The 15,714-nt window shown below is 45.4% G+C and overlaps 2 protein-coding genes and 1 non-coding gene across 4 annotated transcripts in view; 2 read left to right on the top strand and 1 right to left on the bottom strand.

Moving 5' to 3' along the window:
* XRCC6 (X-ray repair cross complementing 6) overlaps positions 1 to 8,799 on the top strand; it is a 59,998-nt gene extending 51,199 nt beyond the window's left edge. Inside the window, exon 14 of the mRNA XM_044227394.1 lies at positions 8,689 to 8,799. Coding sequence (XP_044083329.1) covers positions 8,689 to 8,717 — 29 coding nt within the window. The 3' untranslated portion in view covers positions 8,718 to 8,799. The remainder of the gene's footprint in view (positions 1 to 8,688) is intronic.
* Positions 5,235 to 14,792, bottom strand: SNU13 (small nuclear ribonucleoprotein 13). Of its 2 annotated transcripts, none has more exons than XM_044227397.1 (3): positions 14,693 to 14,792; positions 7,271 to 7,391; positions 5,235 to 6,475 (listed from the first exon to the last, which is right to left on the bottom strand). In XM_044227397.1, exons 1-3 carry the CDS (start codon positions 14,693 to 14,695, stop codon positions 6,213 to 6,215), a joined length of 387 nt encoding a protein of 128 aa, XP_044083332.1. In that variant the 5' UTR covers positions 14,696 to 14,792; the 3' UTR covers positions 5,235 to 6,212. The 2 variants fall into 2 exon arrangements, with proteins under 2 accessions (XP_044083332.1, XP_044083333.1); XM_044227398.1 differs by lacking the exon at positions 14,693 to 14,792 and adding an exon at positions 8,877 to 8,983.
* On the top strand, positions 12,315 to 12,418 carry LOC122892785. Its single transcript, XR_006381472.1, has one exon. It is a non-coding gene; the product is annotated as a U6 spliceosomal RNA (small nuclear RNA).
* Positions 14,793 to 15,714: the final 922 nt, after the last annotated feature.

Below are 15,714 nucleotides of genomic sequence, written 5' to 3'. Positions count from 1 at the left end.
ATAGATCTAAAGATCAGATTTCTGGAAGCAGTAAGTATGTAACATTTCTAATTCTGGTACCACTTGCTTCATCAGTAAATAGCCCCCTTCATGCTGCTTTAAGATGTTAATGTGACATTCAGGTATATGAAGATATGTACTTTTTTTTTTTTTTTTAAGATTTTATTTATTTATTTGACAGAGATCACAAGTAGGTGGAGAGACAGGCAGAGAGAGAGAGGAGGCGGCAGCTCCCTGCTGAGCAGAGAGCCCAATGTGGGGCTTGATCCCAGGGCCCTGGGATCATGACCCGAGCTGAAGGCAGAGGCTTTAACCCACTGAGCCAGCCAGGTGCCCCTATATGTACATTTTCTGTTGCCCTAGGATTTGGGTACCAGCATACGTGAAGTGAGTTATTTCTGTTTTTCAGGGGAGCTGTAGTAAGATGAGGAGAGTTCCTAGGAAGGAGCAGGGTAGAGTGTCTTTCTCTTTGTGTCCCCTGTGCCCCCCACATGCCATCCCTCTTCTATCCTCCCTGTCCCTTTCCTGCTCTTTCTGCTCTACTGCTTTTGAAGAATTAGCCTGCGAGAAGGAAGGAAAGCATCTGGAAGGGTTTGTATCCTCCAAGGATGGCTTGAGAGTCAGAGTTCGTAGGTCCTGTGTCTTTTAGGACCAGAGTGAGCATCTCATGAGACATAGGAGGGGTCAAATTACTCTTGTAAGAGAGTTTTTGGTTTTAGATGCTTTGGTCTCTGAGGCTTATAAGGTTTTTTTGTTTTGTTTTGTTTTTACTTGGAAAGCAGATGTTATGTTCTTATTTGCCTTTCTCTCTGCGGGAGAGAGAACTTAATTCTCCAGTTAGAAGAGGTGCTTTTGAAGACACAGCAAGATGATGCAAAGTCATTTAATATAGTCAGTGCTCGTTCTTGTTGAGAAATTAGACCATCCCTCTTAAATGCAGCATGCCTGGAAACCCTAAGTTCTAGAGGATGTTACTAATACTACAAAGATAGATAGGAATCTAGGCCAGTCACAAGTAGGAGAGTAAGAATGAATACGATTGCTGAGCCTTTGTTTTAAACCCTGGATTTCCTAGCTAGTGAGGAGGAGCCCTAGAGTGAAATCCAGGCTTTTCTATGCACTCCTGGGGAACCTGGCTCAAGTCCAGGTTCCTTTCCCTCAGTTCTGTTTTCAAAGTGTTGAGAAGGAAAGAGCTCAAGGTAGTGTGATGTTAGAAAAATAACCGTCTGAGGTCTGTGATACACAGCAGAGGTATGATCTCTCTGAGTGAATTGACCACCTTGCCTTCCCTGCTGTTGATCCTCCAGGAGAAAAGAAATACAACCCAAGCGTAATTTGGTGGGGCTTTTGTAAGCTCCTAAATCAGATTTAGTAAATGTGCATCTTGGCTCCCTCACATACATACAAGTGAGCGTGAGCAATTTCTCTGGCATTTTCCAGCCGCAGTTTCCTCATATTTATTATAAGAATGATACCGCGGAATGGTGAAAATAGAAACCATGTAACACGCTGCTTAATAGGTACTAGTTCAGAGCCGTCTAACCCCTCTGGCTGCAAACACGCTCCAGTCCACCAGGGGGTGGTGACGTGCCGGTGTTGGGCGGGTCGTGGAGAGCCCAGTGGCGATATGGCTGTGCACGCGCGTCCTGGCGGGAAGGGTGGGGTCACCACGTCTTGGTGGACTGGCCAGCAGCCTGGGCAGGTGATGGAGCAGAAGTGGGCAGCAGCTGGAGAGCATGAATACCTCTGGCCAAAGCTACAGCAAACGAAGGTATGCGCATGTGCATTTATACTTCAAGGCCAGATGCAGAGGGAACATCTTCTGGTGTCTTGTTTTAATGTCTTATTAAAATATCAGAAGAAAAGGCAGGACCACAAACTCTGGGGAGAGATTAGTCATCCACTTCCTCTCCCCTCATCCAGAAATTCCAACCTCAGCTCCATGCAGGGGGCGGGAACATACCCCGGCTACACTCAAGAAGACTATCCAGCCTTTCTAGTTTTAGTGCAAAGTGTCCCTGAATGTGGAATAATTCTTATTGTAACTGGCATCACCTGTGAAAGCCAGTCCCACGTAGGATTTACTTCTGGCCACTCCGAAGCAGCCGGGAACATTTCCCTTGTGGGCCCTGCCAGCACCTCTGGTGTTCGCATGACCCTGCAGTTTTGCCATAGTCCTGTTTATCGCTTTGTTGACCGGACAGCCTCACCCCCTCAGTCACCAACCCCCACAACTTTAGTTGTTTGTTGCTGTGTAACAGATCAGCCCAAAACTTGGCTTAAAAACAAGGAATACTTACTGTTTCTTAGTATTTCTGTGTGTGAGGCATCTGGGGAGCGGATAGGCTGGCTTGAAGTCAATCATGAGGTTGCATTCAAGATGTCGGTCAGGCCTACAGTCCTCTGAAAGCTTGACAGGCTGGAGGATCCACTTACAAGACGGCTGATTAATCTTTTAAATTGTCTGTATCTTGTTTTGACATCTGGGAAGGGAGGGTGCTTTTAGGCTGGGGGAGAGACTGCCCCTCCCAAAGCTAGCTAGTTTGTGAATGCAGTAAATGATGTATTTACCAGCATGCCTCTCATGCAAGCCAGACACCTTACCAACATTGTCCCTGCCCTAAATCATCCCAGAGCCAGCTCCTAGGCAACTCAAAACCTCTTAGAGCCCAAAGCCCACCGGCATTGTTCAGACTGGCAAATCCTAAGCTGTTTTACTCTGCCCTGCCTTGCCTTTGCCACAGAAACCCAAATAAAGCCTGGCCTCAGCTTTCCCCTTGCTCTTGCTTCTACCACCGGACCAAATCCTGGGTGCTTCCCCTGTGGCTCTGTGTGGTGTGGCATGCCCCCTTCTCTTGGGAAATTTAAGTGGTAAATTCTTCCAATGGCATCAACCTCTTCTCCTCTTTAATTTGTACTCACCTCTGTAAACTAAGATCCTGTGAGTACAGATGAGACAGGGTCATTGCCATGGCTGGCAATTAATGCTAGCTGTTGACTAGAAGCCTTTGGACCTCTTCACAGGTTGCTTACAGGACTTTGTAACACGACTAGGACTTCCCTCATAGCCAGGGATCCAAAGACATGAAGGCAGAAGCTGTAATGTCTTCTGGAACCTTGGAAGTCACATCATTCTGCCATGTTGGTCATGCGGTCCAACTCTGAGTTGGTGTGGGCTGAGCGCCCACCATTCACAGGGGAATGAATTCCAGGAGGTGAGGATCACTGGGGCCCATCTTAGAGGCTGGCTGCCATAGGATATCATGGAAAACATTGACTGGCTACTCTCTTTTTCTTCCTTTGGAAGAGGACAGGCAGTTATACCCACCCATCCAACCCCCACCATAAACAGATAGATCTGCTAAGTCAGAGGCGCATACCTGATTTTTCAAAATGTAGCTTAACTGACACTGAGAGGGACTCAGGGATACTAAGTGTCTAGAACAAGCTCCCCTTCCTTCCTCATCAGTTTGGGACTAAAAATAATGGAAATTTATTATTTAGTACTAATATGCTACAAATGACCTTTAGCAAGATCATTATTGCAAATGTAAAAAACATTCCTCAATCATGGGTCCTCTCGGGAAACTTAGGCTAAAACAGGAGTTACTAACCAGTGTTCGTTTGGGGGTCAGAAGACCCTTTCGGACCCGATGAAAGCCACTGGATTCTCTCCAGAATGTTTATATGCAAAATTTTGCAACCAACTTCATAGATGGCTGGATGGAAATTACTAGATGTCTTTGCTTGCAATGTCTGGCTTTAGGAATTACTCATTCTCCACTTTTGGAGCATCTATGTTAGGGCACCACCACGGGTGCTAGGGCCTCACACAAGTTCCCGCTCTCTCACGAGGGTAATAATCAGAAAACAAAGCCCTGATACTAGTTAAGGACAAGTTAAAAATCAAATGTCGCAGTGCTGGGGGAAAGAGCAATAAGGTAGTTTATACCTCAGGCCCTCCGTAAGGGATAACTTGAATCAAGACTGGCATGAGGAGAAAGCCACCAGTGCAGTAAAGGAACATCAAATACAAGAAGAAAGTAGGTTGGGAATGTTGGAGAAACCAATGTGAAACACTGAGTGAAGACAGAACATGGCAAAGTGGCAAACACAGGACAGGCAGCGGAGACCACTAGGAGTAGGGGAAAAGAACCAGTTTTTTCCGCAGGATCGCAGATGAACATCCTGCCCTTCGAAGACTTCCACTGTGGCTGTGGCAACTGGGCTAACACTCCAGGGTCAACTGGGCGCTAGGGGGGAAGGTCCTAGGAGTTCTGCCCCACCCCACTCCTTAGGGCTCTAGTGGAGATGGATGTTTCCACCTAGGTGGAGATCCAGACTTCCTGATTTTTTTGCATCCCCCAAATTACTTCTGTCTTTTAAAGTATAGTTATAAATGTATGGGCACCACAAAAGACAGTAAGCATCTCGGACTCCACCATCCACAAATACAAAACTGCTTGGGATGGGATGGGGTATGTCAACACTGGAGTGAACTGGGAGAAAGAAGTAGCCTAGTGGGCACAGAACAGGCCTTCACAGGATGGGGTGATTTCCAGGTTTCCTGCAAATGCGCCCAAGCTGGTCGAAAAGACACTAAATAAAATCCTCACTCATCCCACCATTATGCAGTCAAATGCTCTACCCCTGAGCTATACCCCCGCATCCCACCATTATGGTATCGTTATCTACACTTCAGGAAAAAAAACTCTTGCTGAGGGACATGGACCTCACAGTGCTGACCCTAAGAGAACGGGTAGAAGAGGCAGGTGAGGTGGCAGGGGCTTCGATCATCACCTTCCCCTCCCCCCATCTAACATATGCCAAAGGCTACTAGGAGCCCTCATTCTGCAACATTCTCAACTAGGGGGACTTTGCCACCAGGGGACATCTGGCACTGTCTTGGAGGTGGGAGCCTGGTCCCGACTGCTGGTGGGTAAAGGCCAGAGATGCTGCTGAAAGTTCAGCAGACAGGGCAGCCCCTTATCGTGAAGAGTTCTCCAGCTCCAGAATGGCAGCGGTGCCGTGGCCGAGAAACCCTCCGTAGCCCGAGAGCAGCCCCTCGGTGACCGAGTCTGTACGAGACTCGTGCAGCGACTAGAGATCAACCGAGGTGCTGGCTTCTCCACACCTTCTTGTTACAAAGTTTATGAAGCTGTGACCATCCTGATCATGCTAAGCAGTCCTTTGTTCAGGCATTAGCTAAATACATACCAAGACTCACACTTATCTTTAAATTGGAATATGAATATATTTCTTTATTAGGATGCTCACAAGAATGACACGCTAGCACTGTCCTTCTGAAGCGGTAAAGAATACATACATCCGACCTACGGCATGGCAGGAAACTGGAGTCAGGGCTCTCAGAGCTGGTACCAAGTGAACACTGCAGACCTCTCCATTCACCAGAGAGGATGCTTCCTTGATTCCAACGTCTCTGCTGTAGCTTCCAGTCAGGTCTCTGTGACTTGCCCAGACTTTTTCATTCCAGCATCAGCTGACCCTCTTTTTTCTAGCCCCTCTGGACTCCTTCCAGACCCAGGTCAGCTGCCTCATGTCTACCTGGCCCAGGCAGCCTCTGGAACTCTGCAGCACATCTCTTTGGTATGCTGCTGCCCCGCCACCCTCCGGGGCATGGCTGGGAGTTGGGGAAGAAGGGGAATAACATCACGTGACCAAAGCAGACAGCAGGGGTATACTGGCAAATGACTCTTGGACATACACCTAAGAACCTCACGGAATACATGCTTTCTCCCCAAATGATACAGAACTCCCCGAGGGCAAACACATATGGAATGATTCCGTACTCCAGGCACAAGGGATACAAAGTGAATGGCATGTACATCCATCAAGCCCTACACACAACAGGAAGTGAGCGCCTGAATGTTGGAACCAGATCTCTATCCTGGCTCTTCCCTGCCTTTGAATGGTGTCATCACTCTGTTTCCGCCCGTTTTCGGCATTAGTTCATTTTTCAAAGAGGACGGGGCGGCAGAGAGAGTAGAATGAGAGACCAGGGGTGAGGTGAGGGATTAATATATGAAAAACCACCTATAAAACAAAACAAAAATAATACAAAAATGCAAACCCCAGATTTAGTACTAGAATACAACAAGAAGGGAGCTGGAGAAACCACATGCGGACACAGACGGTGTGATACACAACCCCAGGGGGAGGACTCAGTGAGGAGTTGGGCAGAGGCCACGGGTTTAGACTAAGAGCCTTTCGATGGACTGCTGAATGGACTGGATCTGCTGCTTCAGCTGGGAGCCTTCTTTGATGGTGACAGAACAGGCGATGACAGGCCTGGACACCCCGCAGGCCCGCCCCAGGGCCTGCTTGGAGCGCACGAACACGTAGGGCACATTCTTATCCTCACAGAGCAGCGGAAGGTGCAGGATGATTTCCAGGGGCTCAGCGTCTGCGGCCATCACGATGAACTCAGAGATGCCTCTGTTGAGGGTTTTGGTAGCTGAGGAGAGGACGGGAGGTCAGTAAATGATTGGGGGGGTGGGCACGAAAGCTGTAACAAAGCCATTTCCAAGAAAAAGAAACACAGGTACAAGAAAACTGGGCAAAAATCCCTAGGCACAAGCAATTCGGTGTCCTGTAGTGGCCCTGGGAAGTGATAAGGGATTTAAGCATCAATTAGCCATCCTCCATGCCTTTCTCAAACCCTACGCTGAACCCATCAGTTCTGTGAACACACATCCTGAGACAGACCACTTCTTTCCTCTCCTTGGCTACCACACTTGCCTAAGTCACCACCATCTCTTGGCCTGGTAGACAAGAACAGCTCTCACACGAGCTCTGCGGCACAGCCTTCTCACGCTCTGCCATCAAGGAGGGATCCAGGGTCTTACCCTCCCGGTTCGTCAAGAGCAGTATTTCTGGAAAGCTCACACCACATGCAACTTACCAGGCAACATCAGCACCCACAGCACTGTTTGGCCACTGCGGCCCAGTGCTAGGGCACAGTTTTTGTTAATGCTGGAGTACTGCGGAGACCAGAGACTCCCAAGTCACAATGGCCATGTCCAAATCCTGACTCTCCTCCTCATCACAAGGTAACTGCTGCAAAATGTTACCAACTGGTGGATCTAAAATCGTTCTCAGTCCATCAACTTTTAGAATCTACTGCCAAAACGCTGCTCTTAAGTCCATCCACTGGTTCCAATCAGGAGTCTCCAGCCCTCTTTCCAAACTGGAAATCTAAGCCAGAGACAGGGTTTTTATCACTACCTCAAGCACTCTCCAGCTGCCTTACCTTCATTGGCTCCTTTCCGAAGCTGCTTGTAGTTACATGATTGCTGAACAAGGTCCAATAGTTTCTTGGTAAGGTGGGCGTCTGCGAGGGGGTAGGCCTTCGGATTCACATCAGCCTCAGTCTATGGGATGTAAATTGGGGGTGGGGGGGTAGTCATTAAAGCATCAGTTAAAACTGGACCAGAAGTTGTTCCAGACAAGTCACAAAACACTTCAGTTAACAACTGAGAGAGACAATGATTAGCTTCAAAAAATTTTAGCAATTACCCAGTCCAATGATGTACACTAAAGCTTATATACTTTTATGTGCCTCTCTTTTCCTTGGTAATATTATAGCAAATGGATTACAAATAGGTTCTCTGGGCTCAGTATCCACTTGAGTCATACATATTTACTGAATCAAAATGAAGATATAATTTATACAAATGTAGCACAGAATTTTCTCTCTCCATTCCCCATTCAATATTCAAATCTTCTTCTGTCCTAAGAATCCTGGTTTCTGAAACATCTTTTCTCCTTTATCTGACCTGTTAATACATACAAAATGGCTGGTGCCAACAAAATGGTTGGTACCTCTACTAACAAGCTCACCAAGGTTGAAATTTCCTTTTGTTCTAAGAATATATCTGACTAGGGCCATCTATATTATAGAGTATATATTCACCCACATAGACAGTATTATTTTCAAGTTATTTCATTTTTTCTAAACTGTGGTTATCAATCTGATGTACAAATTGGGTTCCTTTGTATTCAGCTTGCTTAAAGAACTAAGATCTTACTTTTCAAATCTGTAAAATATCTACATGTTTTCAAAGTAAAAGCTATGTTAGTGAGCTAAAAGTGTTCTGAAAACTGGTAAACAGTAAAGCATTTATTCCCACCTTTCCTACACAGACTGTATCACAGGGTAACAAATAGATGCCAACATTCTCTTGTATTATTATTTCACCTAATAAAGAAGGACTGATTCAATCAAATCCCACCATCCTGCAACACATATTCACCAGGTAATTGACTTAGACATAAATCAATGGATCCAGACACTGATTAACAGCCACCAACATCGTAAGATGCCATGTGATCAGTACTCCCCCTTGAAGAACGAAATATCTATGTTCAGGTAGTCTTGCGGGGGGGAAACAAATGGGAAGAAAAAAATCTGATCAAGCCTTTGACTCTAATATTAGATATTTACTGTTATGGAATTATTAAATTCAGGGGAATTATAATGGCGCTGCAGTTGCGAAAACTTATTTTACACATATTTAATATCTATGAATAAAATGCTACGTCATTGGCTTTGCTTCAAAATAACCCAGGTACGGAACGAACTGGGGGGCTGCTTATACCATTCCTTCCTCCTCACCCCTACCTCTCGAGTTTAACAATTTTCATGAATTTCTCATTTGTTTCCCCTAGGATTCTTTTTACAACTATTTTGCATATAAAATTCAGGAGCGCTCCACGTTATCATCGCGAGCAACAAGCGGTTCGCCCCAGCGGTCCGCCCTAACCCTGGTTCTGGAAGCTGGACCGCGGCACGCGGCACGCGGCACCGCAGTTCTAGGTGGTGACCCCGTGGGTGACGGCCCGGTGGGAACACTCACCATCGCGTCCGTCTCGGTGGTCTCCTGCCCGATACCGCAAGGACACAGAAATGACCCACCCGCAGGGAGGCCGGAAGTGACGTAGGGATGACGTCAGCGGAAGTGACATCAAGAACGAGACTGCACCAAAAGGCCCGGTCCCTAAACCACTGCAGTGGTCCCAGGATGAAGTGGTATTGAGCGAGGGCTGGAGAACGTGGAAGGTCCGGTGTTCTCCATACACTCTCGAATCAGCCTTTCAAGGCCCATAAAAATCTGCTGGGATAATCTGATTTGCAGATTTGCTATAATCCCAGTTGCGGTAAGACTTTTAGGATGCACAATCTGTCAATCACTTTATATATACTCAGTACCTTCCTTTCCTTTCCTCCCTCCCTCTCTTCTTCTCTCTCTCTCTTTTTTAAAGATTTTATTTATTTGACAGCGAGTGAGGAAACAAGCAGAGGAGTGGGAAAGGGAGAAGCAGGCTCCCCGCAGGGCAGGGAGCTCCATTCGGGGCTCGATTCCAGGACCCTGGGATCATAACCTGAGCGGATGGCAGACGCTTAACAATTAGAGCCACTCAGGCACCCCAACTCAGCACCTTTCAATAAGGCTTTACGATTTTCCCAGAAGGCTTAACATCTTCTAGATTTACTCCTAGATATTTCAGGCTAAGAAAATTCACTTTATTAATAAAAAAAATTCCCTTTATTTCCTACTGTATTAAGAATGTCTCTGAAACTAATGATGTACTATCAGTTGGATAACTGAATTTAAATTAAAAAAATTTTTAAAGAATTTCTTCTTTGTTAAACAAATTGGTGTTCTATCAGATTTTTTTGGTGCTGAGCTGACGCAGATGAAAAAGGCTTTCTTCCTTTAATTTTTTGAGTTTTTCTAATGTTAAACCAATGTTGCATTCCTGACATAAAATCTTTATATCCATTAGCTAATATAAAAGTTATATAAAGTTATATCCATAACTTTATATCCATTAGCTAATGGACTTAAGATTTCTTGGTGGGGAGGAATGATAAAAATGTTCTAAAATTTTACAGCAATAGTTGCACAACTCTGTCAGTATATGAAAAACCACCGAACAATATACACTTCAGATGATGAACTTTTTATAGTACATAAATTATCTCAATAAAGCTATTTTCAAAATCAGGTATAGGATTTTTCTGCATGAAAAAAAAACTTTAATTTTGTTTCTTTACTCTTCAGTTTTAGGAGTTTATTTATTTATAAAAGATTTTATTTATTTGACAGAGAGAAGTGAGAGAGTGCGCACAAGCAGGGGGCGGTAGCAGAGGGAGAAGCAGACTTCCATGCTGAGCAGGGAGCCCAATGTGAGGCTTGATCCCAGGATCCTGGGATCAAGACCTAAGCTGAAGGCAGATGCTTAACGGACTGAGGCACTCCTTAAGTTTTATTTCTACTTAAATTGGTTTTTGATATATTTTTTTCAGGCATTTATTCACTTTATCTCAGTTTCTATATTTATATGTATCAAAGTGTTCATAATATCTTTTTTAATATCTGCAGATTATGTCTCCTTCATGTTTGCTATCACTTACTTACACCTCTTGTGCTTATTTTCTTGATTAACCTCACCAGAGGGGACTTTTCAAAGAAAATCTCTGATTCTGTGTTTCCAGTAACAATCAGATCTATTTGCTTTTTCAATAATTTCTGCTTTTGTTTTGTATTTTGTCCTTTTATTCTTTTCCTACCTTTTATAGTTCCTTTCCCTCCAACTTAAGCATTTTAAGTTTCAGGTAATATTTTAGCTAATTCCTACATGCTCTGGTGTGTGGTATTCTCATTCTTGATGAGTTGTTTTCAAATTTCTATTACAATTTTATTTACTAGATTCACTATGACCACTAGATCGAGTTTATAGATGGTGTTGTTCAAATCCTCTATTATCATACTGATGTTCTGGCTTTACCATCTATCATTTATATACTTAAATGCTATATAACTGCATTTTTATCTATTTCTTCTTGTAATTATGTCATTTTTTAAAAAAACTTTTTTTTAAATTTTTTTAAACGATTTTATTTATTTGACAGAGAGAGATCACAAGTAGGCAGAGAGGCAGGCAGAGAGAGAGGAGGAAACAGGCTCCCTGGCGAGCAGAGAGCCCCATGCAGGGCTCGATCCCAGGACCCTGAGATCATGACCCGAGCCGAAGGCAGAGGCTGAACCCACTGAGCCACCCAGGCACCGGTAATTATGTTATTTTTATTCATACTTTATTTTTTAAGCCACTTTATCTTCACAGATGCATTTCATCCTTTTTTTTTTTTTAAAGAATTTTATTTACTTGGGGTGCCTGGGTGGCTCAGCTGTTAGATGTCTGCCTTTGGCTCAGGTCATGGTACAGTCCTCAGCGGGCTCCCTGCTCAGAGGGAAGCCTGCTTCTCCCTCTCCCACTCCCCTGCTTGTGTTCCCTCTTTCTCTGTCAAGTAAGTAAATAAAATCTTTAAAAAAAATTTTTAGAGGCACGTGGGTGGCTCAGTGGGTTAAAGCCTCTGCCTTCAGCTCAGGTCATGATCCCAGGGTCCTGGGATCAAGCCCCGCATGGGCCTCTCTGCTCAGCGGGGAGCCTGCTTCCTCCTCTCTCTCTGCCTGCCTGACTACTTGTGATTTTTGTCTATCAAATAAATAAATAAAATCTTAAAAAAAAATTTTTTTTTTTTTAAATTTACTTGAGAGAGAGGAAGAGGGAGAGAGCAAGCAAGCATCAGCAGGGGAAGGAGAGGGAAGCAGATACCTCACCAATCCCAGGTGCTGATCCCAGAACCCCATCCATAATCTTGACCTGAGCCGAAGGCAGATGCTTAACCAACTGAGCCACCCAGGCATCCCTGCCTTTCACCTTAAACCCCATTTCTTTTTTTTTTTTTTTAAGATTTATTTATTTATTTGACAGACAGAGATCACAGTAGGCAGAGAGGCAGGCAGAGAGAGAGAGAGAGGAGGAAGCAGGCTCCCCGCCGAGCAGGACCCCGGGATCACGACCTAAGCCGAAGCCAGAGGCTTTAACCCACTGAGCCACCCAGGCGCCCCTTAAACCCCATTTCTATATGATGTTTACAGAGGCTACACCATACCTTTTAACTTGGCAAACATTTACTATTCCTTTTACTTTAATGTGTCTTAATTGGAGCACTTGGTCTCTTTCTATATTTACGTAAGTACTGATATGTTCGGTTCAAATACTTCTTTTGTGCCCTCTATTTCGATTGATATGTTTCTTTTTCTTTCTTTCTGTCCTTTGGGTTTATTATTTTTTCACACTACTATTCCATTTACTGGTTTGGACTTTTATTTAGATCTGTATTCTTTTAGTGGCTACCTGAGAGATTACAACACATGTCTTTGACTTATCAAAATCTAATGTTCATCAACAATAAAGGATCCAATACTTTAATTCAACTCCAAAAAGTGCTCGCTTCAGCAGCACATATACTAAAATTGTAACGATACAGAGATTAGCATGGCCCCTGCGCAAGGATGATGTGCAAATTCATGATGCGTTCCATATTTTATTTTTTTAAAAAGATTTTATTCATTTATTTGACAGACAGAGATCACAAGTAGGCAGAGAGGCAGGCAAAGAGAGAGAGGAGGAAGCAGGCTCCCTGCTGAGCAGAGAGCCCAATGCGGGGATGGATCCCAAGACCCTGGGATCATGACCTGAGCCCAAGGCAGAGGCTTTAACCCAATAAGCCACCCAGGCACCCCCATATTTTTTAAGAGACTCGATCTCACAAAACAAACTGGGGGTTGCCAGGGGGAGGGGGGAGGGAGAGGGTGGTGGGGTTATGGACATTGGGGAGGGTACGTGCTATGGTGAGTGCTGTGAAGTGTGTAAACCTGGCGATTCACAGACCTGTACCCCTGGGGCTAATAATACATTATATGTTTATAAAAAAAATAAATTATTAAAAAAATCACTTTGAAAAATATACTTCAAAAAACTGTTACATATTTTTTTAAGATCGATTGATCGATCTATCTGTCAGAGAGAAAGCACAAGCAGAAGGAGTGGCAGGCAGAGGTTGAAACAGGCTTCCTGCCAGAGCAAGGAGCTGGTTGCAGGACTTGATCCCAGGATCCTGGAATCATGACTGAGCCGAAGGCAGCTGCTTAACCAAATGAGCTACTCAGGCACCCCCATCAGGTATTTCCAATACAGTTCCAACAACCCCTCTCTGGAAATTAGGATTCTCAACTCTTAACAAAATATTAAATATTAAAAAGGGAAGAATTCAGGAGCCCCCAAAACCATCAAAGAGGTCTCACCTTATCGTTTTAATTACAATCAACAGTAAAAGGTTGGCTCATACATAGCAACTGAAATTTCCTTAGTGTGTATTTATTCACCTTTTAATTTTTTCTGAGGGTTATTTAAATGGAGTGAAGGAATAAAATCATACTGCTAGCTGATTTTCATCCCTAACATGATCCCTTTGGTCTCCCTGTATACCAGAGAGCCAAAAATACCCCGCAAAGTTTTGATTCAACAATTAACTCTGCATGCGCATTAACACCCTACTAAGCATTAGGATTAGCTTAGTTTAATTAGTTTAACATGCATTATCTCATTTAATTTTTTAAAAAAAGTTTTCTTATTTGAGAGAGAGAGAGGGCACGCACATGAGCGAGCGGGGAGGAGGGGCAGTGAGAGAATCCCAAGCAGACACTACCCTGGTTATGGAGCCAGAGACGCTGCCTATCCCAAGATCCTGAGATCAGGACCTGAGCAGAAATCAGTAGTCGAAGGCTCAAAACACTGAGCCACCCAAGTGTCCCTGCATTATATCATTTAATCATGAAAACATGCTCATGCATCGTTATCCCCCTTTTACAGTTTAGGGAAACTTCTTTTAAGTTCAGGTTGAGACCACTCTATATCAAAACTTTTCAGGGAATTGCATAAGATGAGTTGGTTTCAAGTTCTAACCTCAGCCATGTCCTAGCTTCACAAAATAGGGAGTGGGGAGAAAGCGAGAGGGAAGATGGCCACGGGATCCAAGCTCCGTTGGAAGGATTAAACCTCACCATGGAAGTGGAAGCTCTTTGCAAGCTGTTCCTTCCTTACCAAGTGCTAAACAAAACTAGCTACCAAGCTACTGGAGTTGATTAAAACGTGGAGCTCACCAACAGCTTAGAGAAGTTGCACGTGGTAATACCAGGACCTCTGATTTGGGAGACTACCGCCCCAGGAAAGCCTTTTCTCAATCCGGGGTCTCATTTCCCGCAGCCCCCAAGCGCCAAAGGCTCCTCCTGTAAATCCCTGGCACGTGTAACTGGCGGCGGGCGCAGACCCACGGAGACCTAGATCTCCCCAACCTGAACAACACAAATGGGGAAGTGGTGTAGAGCAGACTGATTGGAATTCTAGCTTCCACACTATCCTTAGCGATTCCCCCTTTCCCCCGCCAAAAAGGAGCCAAGTTTTCTCACCCCACTTCCTACTCTCCCCCACGTGGGTTGGTATCTCTCCCACGTTGGGCCAGGACTCCCTCCATTCCCCCGACGCTTTCGGCCACGCGCACAGAGTGTTGTCAAGTACCCCCGACCACAGCAGTTGGGACCGTGAGGCTTCCCGAGTTCTAACCTCGAGCGGGGCTGTTGGGGACCCCGCGACCGCCAAGTTCTAACTCGGGGCCGGGAGGCTGGGACTCCGCGGTCGTCGGAGGTCTAACCCCGGGCCGGACTGTCTAGACAGCGTAAGTTTTAAGCCCTCGCAGTCCAGTGAGTGACCCGAACCCAGAGTCTCCCGCTTCCCAACCCCGGCGCCGGGAGCCCGCACTCACCATAGCTGCGATTCCGCGGTCCCGTCACCCCTTGGAGCGCCGGCGACGTCAGAGCGGGAGCGCGCGCGCCTCTGCCGGAAAGTCGCGCGGGAGGAGTAGAAATGGCCGCTAGCGGCAGGAAGCGGAAGTGACGCCACTAAAGCAGGCGGATCTCGTCCTCTAAGGTCGCCCTATTATCGCGTAGGTTCTGGAAGAGGGGCTGTAATTTGCACTTTTTGTTTTCGTTATACAATAAATCTTTGGCAGGAACAATGAATTAATCTTGCGTACGCACACGCACACACACCAACGGGTTTCAATGGTGTCATCGTTCCATTGCCTGTTTATCTTTGAGGACTTTCTTGTGCTTTTAAAATCATCTTTTGACCCTACACTGGTGAGGGAACGGTATGGAGATAAGATGGGTAATCCTAAATGTTTTCTTGCATATGTGGATATCCTTTTTCTCTTTTTAAAGATTTTATTTATTTGAGAGAAAGAGAGAGAGATAGCAAGAGAGCATAAGCAATAGGGAGAGGGAGAACCAGGTACCTTGCTCCTTAAGTGGGGCTGGATCCCCGCTGGATCCAGGACCCTGGGATCATGGCCTGAGCGGAAAGAAGATGCTTAACCGGGCGCCTGGGTGGCTCAGTGGGTTAAGCCGCTGCCTTCGGCTCGGGTCGTGATCTCAGGGTCCTGGGATCGAGTCCCACATCTGGCTCTCTGCTCAGCAGGGAGCCTGCTTCCCTCTCTCTCTCTGCCTGCTTCTCTGTCTACTGTGATCTCTCTCTGTCAAATAAATAAATAAAATTAAAAAAAAAAAGATGCTTGGGGCGCCTGGGTGGCTCAGTGGGTTAAGCCGCTGCCTTCGGCTCAGGTCATGATCTCGGGGTCTTGGGATCGAGTCCCGCATCGGGCTCTCTGCTCAGCAGGGGGCCTGCTTTCCTTCCTCTCTCTGCCTGCCTCTCTGCCTACTTGTCCTACTTGTGATTTCTCTCTGTCAAATAAATAAATAAAATCTTTAAAAAAAAAAAAAGATGCTT

The sequence above is a fragment of the Neovison vison genome, chromosome 12 (genome assembly GCF_020171115.1).
Source record: "Neovison vison isolate M4711 chromosome 12, ASM_NN_V1, whole genome shotgun sequence".
Taxonomy (NCBI): Eukaryota; Metazoa; Chordata; class Mammalia; order Carnivora; family Mustelidae; genus Neogale; species Neogale vison.
Note: the sequence above shows the minus strand (reverse complement) of the source record. Positions and strands in the feature narration are given on the sequence as shown.

Coding starts and splice junctions, on each gene's coding strand:
- SNU13 (XM_044227397.1), bottom strand. Junction 6,476..7,270: donor TCGGAAAGGAGCCAATGAAG/GTAAGGCAGCTG, acceptor TCCTCTCCTCAG/CTACCAAAACCCTCAACAGA.